We start from the raw sequence: 19993 nt of genomic DNA on the forward strand, positions 1-19993 counted from the left end.
TCATTTAAAAGATGATTTTATTTCAAATTTAACATTTCAGGTGTTTCCATTACGAGAGTCATTCAGGTATAGTATATAATTCACCACACCTCCAGATGCAGAAATCCTCCATTGTCCTGGTCTTTAAAGATAGTTTCAATTCCCCTTCTTAACTTTGACCATATCAGTCATTATCTAATGTTTATTTGTATTAAGACAATTGCCATTCCTGATGTCTTTATAGGTTTGACATGACAGGTCTTTCTAGCTTTCATCCATCAGATCTTGTTTCCTTGTATACTTTAAGATTTGTACAACTCGATTTTCTTCAGATAGTTATATGGGGGGATTATTTCAGCTTGGGTTTAAGATTTTCTCTTAAGGATTTGCATTTGCTTTTGATTGGTACTTGAGGGTACTACCAACCTGAGGCTGTTTTAAAATTAATTCTCACCAAAGATTCCTTTATCTGCAGAGGTTGTGTGATTCAAACCACAAACCTCCATGAGGGTGCATGGTGACAAATTTTCAGTTTACTTTTCCCCATATCCAGCACTAAGCCTGAGAGAGTTGAGATTTCTTGTTTGTGAGATAGGACTTTTTTTTTTTTTTTCTGTACGCGGGCCTCTCACTGTTGTGGCCTCTCCCGTTGTGGAGCACAGGCTCCGGACGTGCAGGCTCAGCGGCCATGGCTCACGGGCCCAGCCGCTCCGCGGCATGTGGGATCTTCCCAGACCAAGGCAGGAACCCGTGTCCCCTGCATCGGCGGGCGGACTCTCAACCACTGCACCACCAGGGAAGCCCGAGATAAGACTTTTTTTCCTTAACTTCCTTTCATATCAAAGTCTAGTCCACTGGACTCTCATACGTATGTCTGGGTCTCCTATCAAACTCTCCCCGAGAGTTTGGGCTTGGTCTCCCTCTCCCCGAGCCTCATGTGCTTGTCACAATACAGGCCAAATATTACCAGAGTTCAGCAGATCCCCCCAATGTGAAAGTCATCTTCAGAGCTGCCTTTACTCTCAGGATTCCTGATTTTTCTTTACATTTGGAGGTTGGAGATTTCCTTTTCTTTTCTTGTTTGCTCAGAAGTGTATTTTTAAATATTTTCTAAAAAATATTTTGTCCGACATCTTTAGTAGTTTTGCAGTGGTGGGTGCATCTATGCTATTCAATCTGCCATAATAACAGAAATGTAATCTTTTCAATATCTTTCAGAATTCAAATGATCATTTCTTTTCTTTGTATTTGGGCTCTCCCAGGTCAGGATAGTATCATAGAAGTCCCTTGTTCATTCTCCTATTGGTGTTAGGTTCTAAAAATAGAAACTCAGAAAACAAACTCTAGACAAAACTCCATGTGGTATTTTCCATGGCGAGGAAGTTATGTCAAAGTCTAAAGTTACGCTTCTCTCCACATCCCCGTTTTCATCAACTGGAATTTACCTAGGCACCCAGAGAGTTTGAAGTCTATAACAAAGTGATTGTTCTACTTGTGATGTTGTGTATGAGAAAGATCATTTACTGACCTGTGTTTAGTCCCATTCTCTCCCGCCTGCAGTCTGAAATTCTGAAAGTGTATGTAAGGGTCAAACACTGAGAAACTGAAGGTTATATTGACATAAAAATTAATATATTAATTTGTGAAGTCATTGCTGGCGTAAGAGAGGAGAGTCAACTGTCAAGACTCAAAGAAGCCACAGGATTTGCCTGGCACTGAGCCAGTGCTGGATTTAGATGCGTTGACTCACTTGAAATCCTGCCAGAGCACCAGGAATGACGTTAAATGCATTTCTCTTACATAGTCTAGAAACTTCCAGTCAACAGGGTCACTAATCTACCAGACCTTTAATTAACTGTGACAATGGGAAAACATTCTCTTCTTACACCACTTAAGGGTATCTTTGATTTCCTTGTTCCTTAGACTGAAAGTCAAAGGATTCAACATGGGGATCACCACTGTATAGAAGACTGATGCCATCTTGTCATAGCCCAGGGAATGATCAGTTCTGGGGTGCATACGGACAAAGAGTCCTGATCCAAAGGAAAACGTCACTACTGCCGGGTGAGAAGCACAGGTGTTGAAGGCCTTGGCCCTGCCTTCAACTGAGCTGATCTTCAGGATGGTGGCAGGGATATAACCATAAGATATCACGATGATTAAGATGGATACCACACCAAAAATCACTCTTATCACAAACTTTATCACTTGTAGGAAAAAGGTTTCAGAGCAGGAGAGGACTAATAATTGAGGCAGGTCAGAGAAGTGATTGATACCATTTGGTCCACAGAAATTGAGCTGAAGTAAAGCACACAGCCAAAGAATCCAACTATATAGGCTCCAACCACCACCTGCACACAGAGGGTGGGGGACATGATATCTGTGCAGAGCAGAGGATTACAAACAGCAACACAGTGATCATAAGCCATCGCTGCCAGGAGACAGGATTCCGTCAGACCCAGGCTAGCGAAAAAGAAGTATTGCATGGTGCATCCCATAAAGGAGATGAATTCAGGCTTCCGGAAGAAGTCTGAGAGCATTTTGGGTGTTGTAGAAGTAACGTAGCAGAAATCTAAGAAGGATAAAGATAAGCTGCTAAGGAAGAAGTACATGGGTGTATGTATGAAGGAGTCCATCCTAATCAGGATGACGAAACCCAGGGTCCAGGCCACTGTCAAGAGGTAAGTCCCCAAGAACACTGAAAAGAGACCAATCTTGAGCTTGGGAGAATCTGAGAATCCCAAGAGGATAAATTTGGTGCCTCTTGTATTGTTCCTTCCTCCAGCCCTTGTCTTGAAGTCTCTTCAAACTGCAGAAGAAGTTTGGGTTAATGATTGTCTATTTTTAATATTATGAAGCATACTTGTTTTGGATATAGTCTCATGTTTTTGGACAAAAATTATCCATAGTCAAGATAACTTTTTTAAACAATGTAAGTAATTATTTTAAAAAACACTGGGGGGCTTCCCTGGTGGCGCAGTGGTTGAGAGTCCGCCTACCGATGCAGGGGACACGGGTTCGTGCCCCGGTCCGGGAAGACCCCACATGCCGCAGAGCGGCTGGGCCCGTGAGCCATGGCCTCTGAGCCTGCGCGTCCGGAGCCTGTGCTCCACAACGGGAGAGGCCACAGCAGTGAGAGGCCTGCGTACCGCAAAAAAAAAAAAAAAAAAAAAAAAAAAAAATTGGGAATCCCGTTTCTCAGTTACACGTGATAGTTTGTGGCAAAGTTTTCTGCACACACACATGTGTGCAAATATAAACACACAGATGTTGCCAAACTGCTGTCTAAAAATTGGTACTAGTTTACACAAGTTCAAGATTTTACGACAATATACCTTAACATCCCATTCAACACTGCCCATAATTATTTAGCTTTACTCTTTGACAATCTTGCACATTAAAAAAAATACTTTTTCATTATTTTTATTTGTACTTACTTTATTGATTTATTTATATATATATTTTTTTTACATCTTTATTGGAGTTCAATTGCTTTACAATGGTGTGTTAGTTTCTGCTTTATAACAAAGTGAATCAGTTATACATATGTTCCCATATCTCTTCCCTCTTGTGTCTCCCTCCCTCCCACCTTCCCTATCCCACCCCTCTAGGTGGTCACAAACCACCTACCTGATCTCCCTGTGCTACGCGGCTGCTTCCCACTAGCTATCTATTTTACATTCGGTAGTGTATATATGTCAATGCCACTCTCTCTCTTTGTCACAGCTTACCCTTCCCCCTCCCCATATCCTCAAGTCCATTTTCTAGTAGGTCTGTGTCTTTATTCCTGTCTTACCCCTAGGTTCTTCATGACATTTTTTCCCCTTAAATTCCATATATATGTGTTAGCATATGGTATTTGTTTTCCTCTTTCTGACTTACTTCACTCTGTATGACAGACTCTAGGTCCATCCACCTTATTACAAATAGCTCAATTTCGTTTCTTTTTATGGCTGAGTAATATTCCAGTGTATATATGTGCCACATCTTCTTTATCCATTCATCTGATGATGGACACTTAGGTTGTTTCCATCTCTGGGCTATTATAAATAGAGCTGCAATGAACATTTTGGTACATGACTCTTTTTGAATTATGGTTTTCTCAGGGTACATGCCCAGTAGTGGGATTGCTGGGTCATATGGTAGTTCTATTTGTAGTTTTTTAAGGAACCTCCATACTGATCTCCATAGTGGCTGTACCAATTCACATTCCCACCAGCAGTGCAAGAGTGTTCCCTTTTCTCCACACGCTCTCCAGCATTTATTGTTTCTAGATTTTTTGATGAAGGCCAATCTGACTGGTGTGAGATGATATCTCATTGTAGTTTTGATTTGCATTTCTCTAATGATTAATGATGTTGAGCATTCTTTCATGTGTTTGTTGGCAGTCTGTATATCGTCTTTGGAGAAATGTCTATTTAGGTCTTCTGCCCATGTTTGGATGGGGTTGTTTGTTTTTTTGTTATTGAGGTGCATGAGCTGCTTATAAATTTTGGAGATTAACCCTTTATCAGTTGCTTCATTTGCAAATATTTTCTCCCATTCTGAGGGTTGTTTTTTGGTCTTGTTTATGGTTTCCTTTGCTGTGCAAAAGATTTGAAGTTTCATTAGGTCCGATTCGTTTATTTTTGTTTTTATTTCCATTTCTCTAGGAGGTGGGTCAAAAAGGATCTTGCTGTGATTTATGTCATAGAGTGTTCTGCCTATATTTTCCTCTAAGAGTTTTATAGTGTCTGGCCTTACATTTAGGTCTTTAATCCATTTTGAGCTTATTTTTATGTATGATGTTAGGGAGTGATCTAATCTCAAACTTTTACATGTACCTGTCCAGTTTTCCCAGCACCACTTATTGAAGAGGCTGTCCTTTCTCCACTGTACGTTCCTGCCTTCTTTATCAAAGATAAGTTGACCACATGTGCGTGGGTATATCTCTGGGCTTTCTATCCTGTTCCACTGATCTATCCTTCTGTTTTTGTGCCAGCACCATATTGTCTTGATTACTGTAGCTTTGTAGTATAGTCTGAAGTCAGGGAGCCTGATTCCTCCAGCTCCGTTTTTTGCTGTCAAGATTGCTTTGGCTATTCGGGGTCTTTTGTGTTTCCATACAAATTGTGAAATTTTTTGTTCTAGTTCTGTGAAAAATGCCAGTGGTAGTTTGATAGGGATTGCATTGAATTTGTAGATTGCTTTGGGTAGTAGAGTCATTTTCACAATGTTGATTCTTCCAATCCAAGAACATGGTATATCTCTCCATCTATTTGTATCATCTTTAATTTCTTTCATCAGTGTCTTATAATTTTCTTCATACAGGCCTTTTGTCTCCTTAGGTAGGTTTATCCTAGATATTTTATTCTTTTTGTTGCAATGGTAAATGGGAGTGTTTTCTTGATTTCACTTTCAGATTTTTCATCATTAGTGTATAGGAACATAAGAGATTTCTGTGCATTAATTTTGTATCCTGCTACTTTACCAAATTCATTGATTAGTTCTAGTAGTTTTCTGGTAGCATCTTTAGGATTCTCTATGTATAGTATCATGTCATCTGCAAACAGTGATAGCTTTACTTCTTCTTTTCCGATTTGGATTCCTTTTATTTCCTTTTCTTCTCTGATTTCTGTGGCTAAAACTTCCAAAACTATGTTGAATAAGAGTGGGCAACCTTGTCTTGTTCCTGATCTTAGTGGAAGTGCTTTCAGTTTTTCACCATTGAGGATGATGTTGGCTGTGGGTTTGTCATATATGGCCTTTATTATGTTGAGGAAAGTTCCCTCTATGCCTACTTTCTGGAGGGTTTTTGTCATAAATGGGTGTTGAATTTTGTCGAAAGCTTTCTCTGCATCTATTGAGATGATCATATGGTTTTTCTCCTTCATTTGGTTAATATGGTGTATCACATTGATTGATTTGCATATATTGAAGAATCCTTGCATCCCTGGAATAAACCCCACTTGATCATGGTGTATGATCCGTTTAATGTGCTGTTGGATTCTGTTTGCTAGTATTTTGTTGAGGATTTTTGCATCTATGTTAACCAGTGATATTGGCCTGTAGTTTTCTTTCTTTGTGATATTCTTGTCTGGTTCTGGTATCAGGGTGATGGTGGCCTCGTAGAATGAGTTTGGGAGTGTTCCTCTCTCTGCTATATTTTGGAAGAGTTTGAGAAGGATAGGTGTTAGCTCTTCTCTAAATGTTTGATAGAATTCGCCTGTGAAGCCATCTGGTGCTGGGCTTTTGTTTGTTGGAAGATTTTTAATCACAGTTTCAATTTCAGTGCTTGTGATTGGTCTGTTCATATTTTCTATTTCTTCCTGATTCAGTCTTGGCAGGTTGTGCCTTTCTAAGAATTTGTCCATTTCTTCCAGGTTGTCCATTTTATTGGCATAGAGTTGCTTGTAGGAATCTCTCATGATCTTTTGTGTTTCTGCAGTGTCAGTTGTTACTTATCCTTTTTCATTTCTAATTCTATTGATTTGAATCTTCTCCCTTTTTTTCTTGATGAGTCTAGCTAGTGGTTTATCAATTTTGTTGATCTTCTCAAAGAAAATGCTTTTAGTTTTATTGATCTTTGCTATCATTTCCTTTGTTTCTTTTTCATTTATTTCTGATCTGATCTTTATGATTTCTTTCCTTCTGCTAACTTTGGGGTTTTTTTGTTCTTCTCTCTCTAATTGCTTTAGGTGCAAGGTTAGGTTATTTATTCGAGATGTTTCCTGTTTCTTAAGGTAGGATTGTATTGCTATAAACTTCCCTCTTAGAACTGCTTTTGCTGCATTCCATAGGTTTTGGGTCGTCGTGTCTCCATTGTCATTTGTTTCTAGGTATTTTTTGATTTCCTCTTTGATTTCTTCAATGATCACTTCGTTATTAAGTAGTGTATTGTTTAGCCTCCAATGTGTTTGTATTTTTTAACAGATCTTTTCCTGTAATTGATATCTAGTCTCATAGTGTTGTGATCGGGAAAGATACTTGATATGATTTCAATTTTCTTAAATTTACCAAGGCTTGATTTGTGACCCAAGATATGATCTATCCTGGAGAATGTTCCATGAGCACTTGAGAAAAATGTGTATTCTGTTGTGTTTGGATGGAATGTCCTGTAAATATCAATTAAGTCCATCTTGTTTAATGTATCATTTAAAGCTTGTGTTTCCTTATTTATTTTCATTTTGGATGATCTGTCCATTGGTGAAAGTGAGGTGTTAAAGTCCCCTACTATGAATGTGTTACTGTCGATTTCCCCTTTTATGGCTGTTAGTATTTGCCTTATGTATTGAGGTGCTCCTATGTTGGGTGCATAAATATTTACAATTGTTATATCTTCTTGGATCAATCCCTTGATCATTATGTAGTGTCCTTCTTTGGCTCTTCTAATAATCTTTATTTTAAAGTGTATTTTGTCTGATATAAGAATTGCTACTCCAGCTTTCTTTTGGTTTCCATTTGCATGGAATATCTTTTTCCATCCCCTCACTTTCAGTCTGTATGTGTCTCTAGGTCTGAAGTCGGTCTCTTGTAGACATCATATATATGGGTCTTGTTTTTGTATCCATTCAGCCAGTCTGTGTCTTTTGGTGGGAACATTTAATCCATTTACATTTAAGGTAATTATTGATATGTATGTTCCTATTCCCATTTTCTTAATTGTTTTGGGTTTGTTATTATAGGTCTTTTCCTTCTCTTGTGCTTCTTGCTTAGAGAAGATCCTTTAGCATTTGTTGTAAAGCTGGTTTCGTGGTGCTGAACTCTCTCAGCTTTTGCCTGTCTGTAAAGGTTTTAATTTCTCCATCTAATCTGAATGAGATCCTTGCTGGGTAAAGTAATCTTGGTTGTTAAGTTTTTCTCCCTCATCACTTTAAATATGTCCTGCCAGTCCCTTCTGGCTTGCAGAGATTCTGCTGAAAGGTCAGATGTTAACCTTATGGGGACTCCCTTGTTTGTTACTTGTTGTTTTTCCCTTGCTGCTTTTAATATGTTTTCTCTGTATTTAATTTTCGACAGTTTGATTAATATGTGTCTTGGCATGTTTCTCCTTGGATTTATCCTGTATGGGACTCTATGTGCTTCCTGGATTTGATTAACTATTTCCTTTCCCATATTAGGGAAGTTTTCAACTATAATCTCTTCAAATATTTTCTCAGTCCCTTTCTTTTCCTCTTCTTCTTCTGGAACCCCTACAATTTGAATGTTGCTGTGTTTAATGTTGTCCCAGAGGTCTCTGAGACTGTCCTCAGTTCTTTTCATTCTTTTTTCTTTATTCTGCTCTGCAGTAGTTATTTCCACTATTTTTTCTTCCAAGTCACTTATCTGTTCTTCTGCCTCAGTTATTCTGCTATTGATCCCTTCTAGAGTATTTTTAATTTCATTTAGTGTGTTGTTCATCATTGCTGGTTTCATCTTTAGTTCTTCTAGGTCCTTGTTAAATGTTTCTTGCATTTTCTCTATTCTATTTCCAAGATTTTGTATCATCTTTACTATCATTATTCTGAATTCTTTTTCAGGTAGACTGCCTATTTCCTATTCATTTGTTAGGTCTGCTGGGTTTTTATCTTGCTCCTTCATCTGTGGTGTGTTTTTCTGTCTTCTCATTTTGCTTATCTTACTGTGTTTGGGGTCTCCTTTTTGCAGGCTGCAGGTTCATAGTTCCCGTTGTTTTTGGTGTCTGTCCCCAGTGGCTAAAGTTGGTTCAGTGGGTTGTGTAGGCTTCCTGGTGGAGGGGACTAGTGCCTGTGTTCTGGTGGATGAGGCTGGATCTTGTCTTTCTGGTGGGCAGGTCCACGTCTGGTGGTGTATTTTGGGGTGTCTGTGGACTTGTTATGATTTTAGGCAGCCTCTCTGCTAATGGGTGGGGTTGTGTTCCTGTCTTGCTAGTTGTTTGGCATAGGTGTCCAGCACTGTAGCTTGCTGGTCGTTGAGTGAAGCTGGGTGCTGGTGTTGAGATGGAGATCTCCGGGAGATTTTTGCCGTTTGATATTACGTGGAGCTGGGAGGTCTCTTGGTGACCAGTGTCCTGAAGTTGGCTCTCCCACCTCAGAGGCAGCACCAAGAGCCTTTCATCCACACAACTCAGAATAAAAGGGAGAAAAAAGTAGAAAGAAAGAAGATAAAAGAAAATAAAATAAAGTAAGGTAAAATAAAATTAATAAAATAAAAAAATAATTATTAAGAAAAAAATTTTTTTAAGTAAAAAGAACCAAAAAACGGACGGATAGACCCCTAGGACAAATGGTGAAAGCAAAGCTATACAGACAAAATCTCACAAAGAAGCATACACATACACACTCACAAAAAGAGGAAAAGGGTAAAAAATCATAAATCTTCTCCCAAAGTCCACCTCCTCAATTTGGGATGATTCGTTGTCTATTCAGGTATTCCACAGATGCAGGGTACATCAAGTTGATTGTGGAGATTTAATCCGCTGCTCCCGAGGGTGCTGGGAGAGATTTCCCTTTCTCTTCTTTGTTCTCACAGCTCCCGGGGTTCAGCTTTGGATTTGGCCCTGCCTCTGCGTGTAGGTCGCCGGAGGGCGTCTGTGCTTCACTCAGACAGGACGGGCTTAAAGGAGCGGCTGATTCGGGGGCTCTGGCTCACTCAGGCCGGGGTGGGGGGGAGGGAGGGGCACGTTGTGTGGGGCGGGCCTGCGGCGGTAGAGGCCGGCGTGACGTTGCACCAGCCTGAGGCGCGTGCAACTTCCCCGGGGAAGTTGTCCCTGGATCACAGGACCCTGGCAGTGGCGGGCTGCACAGGCTCCCCGGAAGGGGGGTGTGGATAGTGACCTGTGCTCGCACACAGGCTTCCTGGTGGCGGCAGCAGCAGCCTTAGCGTCTCATGCCCGTCTCTGGGGTCCGCGCTGTTGGCCGCGGCTTGCACCCGTCCCTGGAGTTCCCTTAAGCAGCGCTCTTAATCCCCTCTCCTCGCGCACCAGATAACAAAGAGGGAAGAAAAAGTCTCTTGCCTCTTTGCAGCTCCAGACTTTTTCCCAACTCCCTGTGTCTGATTCTTTACAGCAGAGTGAGTCTCAACTCTCCTATCTTGAATGAGTTTTTGGTTTTTGTTTTTTACTTTGAGATGGAACTCCATAGATGGATCATGTTCAGAAAGACCTTACAGAGATTTGGAATCGGGAATAAGAAACATAAATAGTTCTCTTCTCTCCCATGGATCCAACTGTTTGGTTTAAAGGCGTGAAAGAGAAGGAAAGGGAGAATGAGAGGGTAGAGGCAAGGGTAGAGACAAGGGTAGAGACAAGGGTAGAGACAAGGGTAGAGACAAGGAGGAAAAAACAGGGAGAACTGGGCGAAGTGTGTAGGAAACTTTGAAAAGATAATAAACTGATCTCCCCAAAACACACACCGAGGAGTCCTTCCACCTTCCTTCACCCCACTTTGCTGTCTTATCTCTCAAAATGTACAAGAAGAGAAGTAATTTTTGTTTTGTAGCCAAGACACTAAGGTAGACTCAGCCATTGTCCTTTGATCCTCAAGGTCTGGTTTTTCTCTCCCCAGACACTACATGGGAAGGACATCTTAGAAGGGATAGAAAAGGCCAGGCTATTTTTAATATATTAGTTGTGATGTATTAGAAATAAGGTCTACTCATGCTTCTAACATGTCTTTAATCTGTTTATTCCCATCCAACCCTCTTTTTAAATTTTGCACTTAGCTGTATGTGACAGCTTAAAGAGAATATTTTTGAAATATTTTCAAAGTTTTACCTAATATATTCTTCCCCACATATCTAACCATTCCCTTCTTTCAAGCAGATAAGTTGTTATGTTTTTGAGCCTCAGAGAAGAGATGTGACAGCAAAAGGAGTTTGAAGCAGAGGTGATGAGGTCAAAACCATGCGTGAGTCTTCAGGATGGCTTATAGACACAGCCCAAGGGCAATAGCACAGCTATCAAATAAGTTTAGAGACACCAAGAACAGAGAGACCCTAACCAAAAGATGGATAGAGTCTGGGTCGGCAGGCAGAAACTTAAGAGAATATAATCATAGTGGTTCAGGTCCACTGGGCAGTGACGGCTTGGGTTCTACAGAGTCTCCTCAGCAGCCATAGTCAAGGATGGGAGCAACAGTTCCCATTTAGCCAAGAGTAGCTATGAATAGTCATCAGACCTAACATGTCTTGATCATGGGGATAAATGGCATTCAGCAGCAGAATTCCATTTGTGATTTGACAGCCAGGAATCTGATGAGGCAATAGATATTTCAGGAGATGCTGCTATGGAGAGAGGTCAAGGACCTGAGCCCCCATTGTCCTGGCATCATTCAAGCCCTCTAGAACTTAGACACAAATGTAGGAAGAGGAGCAAAGGACACTTGAATCAACCAATGTTTTTTCCCAGTAGAGAAGTAAGGGGAGCGCAAAGGAAAAATAATGTTATGGAAAAATTTTTTAAATTATTTCTTGAGTCCCTAAATTTGTGGATTGATTGATTATCAAAACCTCATGAGTTCATTACAAATATTATTTTCCTCCATGTGCATTGTAATAGACCCCTGACTTTACCTTAACGTATTTAACCATTTTCTTCATGTAGCATATAAATTGTTTCCAAATTTTCAATGAATGTTTCGAATATAGTTACTCTGAAACATTTCTAATGAGTGGGACAGGCAGCCTTCAAAACGGTCCCCAATGATCCTTGAACTTACGTAGACCCTTCCTATATATAACAGGGCTAACCCATGCAACCGAGAATATTGGTCTCTGTCATCGGTCAGCACCAACTTGCGAGCTATGTGAGAGATCTATTTGGAAGTGGATCCTCCAGCCTCGATCTAGCTTCAGAAGCCTACGCCTTGACCAACTACTGAATGCAACCTCATGAGAGACCCCGAGCCAGAACCACACAGCCAAGTTGCCCCTGGATTCCTGATCCACAGAAACTGTATGAGATAATAAATATCTCTTTTTGTTTCAAGGCACAAAGTTTTGTAACAATTTCTTGCACAGCAGTAAGTAATTAATATATTAAGAATAGCGTTGACTTTCACAAAAAGAATCATATTTTTTTGATTCTTGGTATATATTACAAAATTATTTCCAGAATCAGGAATCTTTCATTTTTAATGACAGAAAAAAAAGAACTGATCAAAACAATCAAGTGAATCTATTAGCTCATAAAACTGAAGTAGTCATAATATGTTGGACTGTAGAAGTGGAAGTTGGTGAAGAATTTAACAAGAAATTAAACGCAGATCTTTCTTCGAGGGATATTACTGGGTACATATTTTGGACTCTTGAAATGACTAAAGCTTCACTTTTAAAATGCAGTTCATTTCATTGATATTAGAATCACAGATATATACTATGTTGTTTTCTTTTCTCCGTCTCCTGTATATTTGGCTTGCTGGTTATTTATGTACCATTCTGCTAGTCCTCTTAGTTTCTTTGAGCTTTCTGCCACCTGTTTGCTTAGTTTAAATACTCTACATCCAATTTAATGTGTCAGTTAGTAGATCAGTATCAATCTGTTTTATATAATTTCCGTTCAGGTTTTACTCTTTAATAGGAATTACCGGTGCGTTTCTCTCTTCATTTTAACTTCATTCATGTACCTTTTGGCAATTAAAAAATAACCTTTTATAATTGGTCTATTCAATAAAAGATGTGCAATTTGAAAGCTTAAAAAAAAACAAGTAATGAGAGAAATTCTGATCCAGTGGCTCAAACTGTATCATAAACATCCAGTCTCTTCGTTTTTGTTTCATTTGCCTTATGCAGAAATGTTGCATCCCGTGGTAACAAAATTGTACAAGTTCTAGATCTCACAGAGTCACTTCACATCATCCAAAAGAAGAGAGCATCTCTTCTTGTAGCTTCCACAGAAGAGAAAAATATTTCTCCCCAAAAGGCCCAGCAAACATCTCCTTGCATCTTTCTGGCTTTGACTGGGCTATACCCCTCATTCGACACTAAGCTAGTTGAAATGGCTATCAGATATTTTCTTTTTTTTAGTTGAAGTATAGTTGATTTACAATATTGTGTTAGTTTTAGGTGTACAGCAAAGTGATTCAGTTATATATTTTTTCAGATCATTTTCCATTATAGGTTATTACAGATATTGAATATAGTTCCCTGTGTTATACAGTAAATCCTTGATGCTTCTGTATTTTATGTATAGTAGTTTGTATCTGTTAATCCCATACTCCTAATCTATCCCTCTTCCCTTTCCCCCTTTGGTAACTATAAGTTTGTTTTCTACATCTGTGAGTCTATTTCTGTTTTGTATATACATTCATTTGCATTATTTTTAGATTCCACATATAAGTGATATCATATAATATTTGTCTTTCTCTGTCTGACTTACTTCACTTAGTATGATATTCTCTAGGTCCACGGATGTTGCTGCAAATGGCAATATTTCATTGTTTTTTTATGACTGAGTAATAACCCATCTTCTCAAACCAATCTTCTGTCGATGGGCACTTGGGTTGCTTCCATGTCTTGGCTATTGTAAATTGTGCTGCTATGAACATTAGGGTGCATGTATCTTTTTCAGTTAGAGTTTCGGTGTGTTTTCCAGATATATGGCCAGTAGTGGGATTGCTGGATCATATGGTAGCTCTATTTTTAGTTTTTTAAGGAACCTCCATACTGTTCTCCTTAGTGACTGCGCCAATTTACATTCCCACCAACAGTGTAGGAGGGTTCCTTTTTCTCTACATCCTCTCCGGCATTTATTATTTGTAGACTTTTTGATGATACCCATTCTGCCAGGTGTGAGATGATACCTCATTGTGGTTTTGATTTGCATTTCAGATATTTTCTAATTGTCCTAAGCCCGTCGGGGTTCAACCCTGAAACCCAGAGTTGGAACCAATCCCGCTCAAGCAATGATGGCTGAGGACAGAAAAGGTTATTTTCCCCTTCAAACTAACAAATATTTTCCCCTTCACAGTGAGTTACACCTAATTGTAATTGTTAAACAAAATTAAATCAAATGAATAAAGAAGGCTAGAGTTTTCCTCAAAGGTGTTTAACTAGCCGAAGCAGGAAAATCTCACATATGACCTTCTGTTGAAAAACTACCAGAGATAGCACGTATGATGAAAAACAATTCCAGAACCTTCAGAGATCTGGAAGCCACAGACACCAAAAGTGTGAAACAGAGAAGGAATACTTGCTTTGCCTTTGGGTAAAAAGAGGAACTGCAAGGAAAAAAAAAAAGTGTCATCCAGACAGATAGCACAGATGATAACAGCAAATTATAAATAGTGTATGTCACAGGATACATGAAATAAGTAAAGGAAAGATTGGACTGGTAGGAGTGCTAGAGGCAGGACTTCCCAGAACCCACCTCTTCTTGATTAGGCTCAAGGACACCTCCCAGCTGCTTCTCAACCCCAGAGAGGTTGTATTCTAGACTGGGGATCAAGTTGAAGGGTGAAACGATCCCTGCTATGCTGCTTCCTTAGCTTATAGTTGTTAGAAAATGGACTATGGGTTTTATTGTGTGTCTGATATAAGGATCTCCTCCCTCTGGTCCACATGGATCAATTTTGCTTCTTAAGGATTCCGTAAGATGAAAACAACCCAGCCTTCCTTTGCATAAAAAAGAGGTTTTATTAGAATAAAGAATATACCATACAATATCAACGTGATACTTTACACATGCCAGTTTTTCTACTTACGTTGATATATAAGTCTAATCAGACATCGTGATTCTATTTCAGAAGAACTTGGAGAGAGATGAAACCTCTATTCTTCCGTGAGGTCTCCCTGGATCCCAGATGCCTGTTTATTTCTAGAGTGTGGTCCCACCAAACTGTGTGGTTTTTCTGTCTTCCAACCAGATGGTGCCAGCCATCTAGTCTGGGAACACTGATGGGAGATGCTGCCACACCCAGTTTATAACAGTTCCAAGCCATGACTGCAAGAGCCCGCCATGGCTATTTCTTTACTTGTAGGAATGAAGGGAATCTCGTCCCTGGCCAGATCCATATGTGGTATTGCACATAGATTTGGGCCATCATTACAAAGGGATAGGGAAGCATGAAGAGTGAGGTTGGAATAAAACCAGCAAATGTCAAAAATAAACGGTTGGGGGCTTCCCTGGTGGCGCAGTGGTTGAGAGTCTGCCTGCCGATGCGGGGCGCATGGGTTCGTGCCCCGGTCCGGGAAGATACCGCATGCCGCGGAGCGGCTGGGTCCGTGAGCCATGGCTGCTGAGCCTGCGCGTCCGGAGCCTGTGCTCCGCAACGGGAGAGACCACAACAGTGAGAGGCCCACGTACCGCCAAAAAAAAAAAAAAAAAAAATTCAGAGAAAGTAGACTTGAGACAGGCTGGGGCCTGGAACCCTTTGCTGCAGTGCTGCAACGCTTGCATGGGGACACACCTCTCCTTGGGCAACAAAATACAAATAAACTGTATGGGACTAAAAATAACTGCATGCATGCACGGTTAGGGCAAATTCTGGACAAAACATACAAAGAGACAAAAAACCCAACTGCCACTTTTGAAGAGCCCAGAGCAAAAGCAGGGTACTGTGCATGCCCCTTGCACACAACACTCCACCTAAGGGGTGGGCAAACCACCTAAGCGACCCCCCCAGCCCAACCCCTGGACACACCCCTACACTCACCCATATAAGGAACAAGCTCGCCCCGCCCCCATGCCCCTCCCCCACTCAGGGAGCTGGCAAGCAAGGGAATCTCTTGCTTGTTCTCACTCCCCTCTGTGCTGCATCAGGGGCCCCAACAAAGCCTTGCCTGAATTTCTTGTCCGGCCTCTGATCAATTTCTATTAATTAAGGAGGCCAAGAACCCTGGTTGATAATAGTGGTAGATCAAGATAATGGGAGAATTCTGGGATACATGTTTTATCTCCTTGCAGGCAAGACCTCAGACTCTCCCTGCTCCGTTGTAGGTCAGGGAAATCCAGATCAGTTTTCTGGACACAGGGAAGTGAAATGCAAATGTTTCCTTATTCGTGTAGATCAGCGCTAAACAAGCAAACTCTAGGTTTGCCGAGGTTTAAGGTCAGAAACATGAGACTAGTAATCTTTAGAAAAAAGTTGAAAATCTCATCAGAGCTCATTGAATGCATCAGTTACTAATTTGTGAATGAGTGTGTGTATGGAGAAAAATTGGTAGCTCCCTGGCCCAGGGTCTCAGCCTATCTGGATGCGGTAGCCGGACACATCAGACGTTGATATACGTTATCCACTTTGCTTTGATTCCTGTCTCTACAAACAGACTTTCAATTGTAATTTGCCTTTCCACGTGGTTTCATCAACTAGAGGGAAAATTGTGCCACTGGCACAAGTACAAACTTGGGGGCTTTGTTCTTCACTGAAAACTAAAAATGGCATACTGGCTTATGCAGCCAGCTATTCTGAGCGTGGTTAACTTCAGGCCATCTGGAAAATATTTTCAGACGTTGCAAAATGAGCACCACACCCTGAGTTGTGGTAATGTTACTAAAGTGAATTTATCTCCAGCTAGCTAGCCGCCCCCTGGAGACAGATGTACCTCGTCCTGTTTCAAATAGCTATAAAATATCTGATTCTTTTAGTGACAAAAATATTCTGTTTGATGTATATCTGATCTGTGTATATGCTCCATAATGAATAAACTTCTTTGCAAAGTTTTATTTAACACTTGGCTTACTGTAAACCCCAGATCATTTTTGCTTTATTCGTCTTGTGCCAATCCCCATCTTAAGCACTAGATTTAATTATTATTAATGAATGAGCATTACTTTCTCCTGGGTAGTTGGGTAAACTGCAAAAAAGCCTATCTTCTCGGGCTTCCCAGGTGGCGCAGTGGTTGAAAGTCTGCCTGCCGATGCAGGGGACACGGGTTCGTGTCCCGTTCCGGGAAGATCCCACATGCCGCGGAGCGGCTGGGCCCGTGAACCATGGCCGCTGAGCCTGCGCGTCCGGAGCCTGTGCTCCGCAACGGGAGAGGCCACAGCAGTGAGAGGCCCGCTTACCGAGGAAAAAAAAAAAAAAAAAAAAACCCAAACAGCATGGTTACAACTGAGATAACTATTAACAAACCATTATGTTCAGAGATGCCTACTAGTTTAGCCCCACTATGGAATGTTGCTACCACCTGGTAGAAGTATGCCTAAATTGTAGGGTGAGTTGTTTTTTTGTTTTGTTTTGTTTTTGTTTTGTTTTGTGGTACGCGGGCCTCTCACTGTTGTGGCCTCTCCCAAAATGCTCACTGGCATCTTCCAGGAGCAGAAGACCATATCATTCTTGGGCTGTGCTGCTCAGTTCTTTTTCTTTGTCGGCATATGTCTAACTGAGTGCTTCCTCCTGATTTCTATGGCGTACAACTGATACGCCACCATTTCCTGTCCCCCTGCTGTACACTGCTGTCATGTCCCAGGGCCTCTGTACACGCATTGTGGTTGGGGCCTATGTCAGTGGCTTCCTGAACTCCCTGGTCCAAGCCAGCTTCATGTTTCAGCTCCACTTCTGCGGACCCAAAATCGTCAACCATTTCTTCTGTGACCTCCCACCAGTCCTGGCACTTTCTTTTTTTTTTTTTTCTCATGTGAGTGAAGCCATCCTTATTTATTTATTTTTCTAACATCTTTATTGGAGTACAATTGCTTTACAATGGTGTGTTAGTTTCTGCTTTATAACAAAGTGAATCAGTTATACATATACATATGTTCCCATATCTCTTCCCTCTTGCGTCTCCCTCCCTCCCACCCTCCCTATGCCACCCCACTAGGTGATCAAAGCACTGAGCTGATCTCCCTGAGCTATGCAGCTGCTTCCCACTAGTTATCTATTTTACATTTGTTAGTGTATATATGTCCATGCCACTCTCTCACTTTGTCACAGCTTACCCTTTACCCTCCCCGTATCCTCTATGTCTATGTCTGTGTCTTTATTCCTGTCCTGCCCTTAGGTTCTTCTGACCATTTTTTTTCTTTTTTTTTTTTTTTAGATTCTATATATATGTGTTAGCATAAGGTATTTGTTTTTCTCTTTCTGACTTACTTCACTCTGTACGACAGACTCTAGGTCCATCTACCTCACTACAAATAACTCAGTTTCATTCCTTTTTATGGCTGAGTAATATTCCATTGTATATATGTGCCACATCTTCTTTATCCATTCATCTGTTGATGGACACTTAGGTTGCTTCCATGTTCTGGCTATTGTAAATAGAGCTGCAATGAACATTTTGGTACATGACTCTTTTTGAATTATGGTTTTCTCAGGGTATATGCCCAGTAGTGGGATTGCTGGGTTGTATGGTAGTTCTATTTTTAGTTTTTTAAGGAACCTCCATACTGTTCTCCATAGTGGCTCTATCAATTTACATTCCTACCAACAGTGAAAGAGGGTTCCCTTTTCTCCACACCCTCTCCAGCATTTATTGTTTGTAGATTTTTTGATGATGTCCATTCTGACCGGTGTGAGATGATATCTCATTGTAGTTTTGATTTGCATTTCTCTAATGATTAATGATGTTGAGCATTCTTTCATGTGTTTGTTGGCATTCTGTATATCTTCTTTGGAGAAATGTCTGTTTAGGTCTTCTGCGCATTTTTGGATTGGGTTGTTTGTTTTTTTGTTATTGAGCTGCATGAGCTGCTGGTATATTTTGGAGATTAATCCTTTGTCAGTTGCTTCATTTGCAAATATTTTCTCCCATTCTGAGGGTTGTCTTTTCATCTTCTTTATGGCTTCCTTTCTGTGCAAAAGCTTTTACTTTTTATTAGGTCCCATTTGTTTATTTTTGTTTTTATTTCCATTTCTCTAGGAGGTGGGTCAAAAAGGATCTTGCTGTGATGTATGTCATAGAGTGTTCTGCCTATGTTTTCCTCTAAGAGTTTTATAGTGTCTGGCCTTTCATTTAGGTCTTTAATCCATTTTGAGTTTATTTTTGTGTATGGTGTTAGGGAGTGTTCTAATTTCATTCTTTTACATGTAGCTGTCCAGTTTTCCCAGCACCACTTATTGAAGAGGCTGTCTTTTCTCCACTGTATATTCTTTTTTTTCCTCTGTATATTCTTGCCTCCTTTATCAAAGGTAAGGTGACCATATGTGAGTGGGTTTATCTCTGGGCTTTCGATCCTGTTCCATTGATCTGTATTTCTGTTTTTGAGTCCTGCCACTTTCTTGCTCTAACGCTTTCTTCAGTCAAGTGGGCAAGCTCCTCGCGGTGGTCACTGCTGGGGACACACCATTCCTCATCCTCGTCAGCTCCTTCAGTTACATAGTGGCTGCTTTCTTGAAGATCTGCTCTGAGGAAGGTCGAAGGAAAGCCTTCAGCACATGTGCCTCGCATCTGACGGCCGTGACTCTGTTGTTTGGGATGACCCTTTTCACGTACCTACGACCCAGCTCCAGCTACTTACTCGGCAGAGACGAGGTGGTATCTGTGTTCTGTTCGCTGGTGATCCCCATTCTAAAGCTTCTCATTTACAGTTTGACGAGCAAAGAGATCAAAGATGCCCTGTGGAAGGTGTTGGAGAAGAAGAAAGTGTTTTCCTAGTTCGTGATTGAAAACATATTTCTCCAAACTGCTAGAGACTTAAATGATCCATGACACCTACCTCCACCTCTGGCTTAGGTAAGTGATATGTTTTGTGTGCATTTTGCAAACGGAGGCTCCTGCCAGACTCTCTCACCGTTCCTCGTGGTCGTCTGTCTACTGACCCCAATGTGGAAAGTCAAAAGGAGAAAGAGATTACTTCAGTAAAACAAACAAACAAATTCCCCAGGATAACCTATTCTCACAATTGGTATTACAAGCACCTTTTATTGGGTACTTACTATGCACCGGGCATAAAAGTTATTTAATTAAATACACATTGAAGTGCTACAATGCACATGGCACTATCCCTAGGTTACAAATGAGGAAACGAAGTCCCAGCAAACACAAAAAACAAAAAACTGACATGCCCAGGGTCATACAGGAAGTAAGGTGCAGAACTCCCATTCGGACCCAGGTCTTCCTGACTCCAGAGCCCATTCTCTACCCAAATGTTGCCTTCCACGTTCAACAACAAACAGCCCTGAATTTTTACAAGAGTATA

General features: G+C 40.7%; 2 protein-coding genes across 2 annotated transcripts; one reads left to right on the forward strand and one right to left on the reverse strand.

The window, feature by feature from the left end:
* Positions 1 to 1830: 1830 nt before the first annotated feature.
* On the reverse strand, positions 1831 to 13720 carry LOC136127020 (olfactory receptor 5AN6-like). The gene is given in 3 exon segments (XM_065882443.1): positions 1831 to 2273; positions 2276 to 2781; positions 13716 to 13720. Coding segments are annotated over 3 exon segments (954 nt in total).
* Positions 13721 to 17141: 3421 nt separating this feature from the next.
* On the forward strand, positions 17142 to 19449 carry OR5A1 (olfactory receptor family 5 subfamily A member 1; the record flags this gene model as incomplete). The annotated part of the gene is given in 3 exon segments (XM_065882444.1): positions 17142 to 17291; positions 17293 to 17464; positions 19067 to 19449. Coding segments are annotated over 3 exon segments (705 nt in total), but the record flags the coding sequence as incomplete, so codon positions are not given.
* Between the last annotated feature and the right edge of the window lie 544 nt (positions 19450 to 19993).

This window comes from Phocoena phocoena, chromosome 8, assembly GCF_963924675.1.
Source record: "Phocoena phocoena chromosome 8, mPhoPho1.1, whole genome shotgun sequence".
NCBI lineage: Eukaryota > Metazoa > Chordata > Mammalia > Artiodactyla > Phocoenidae > Phocoena > Phocoena phocoena.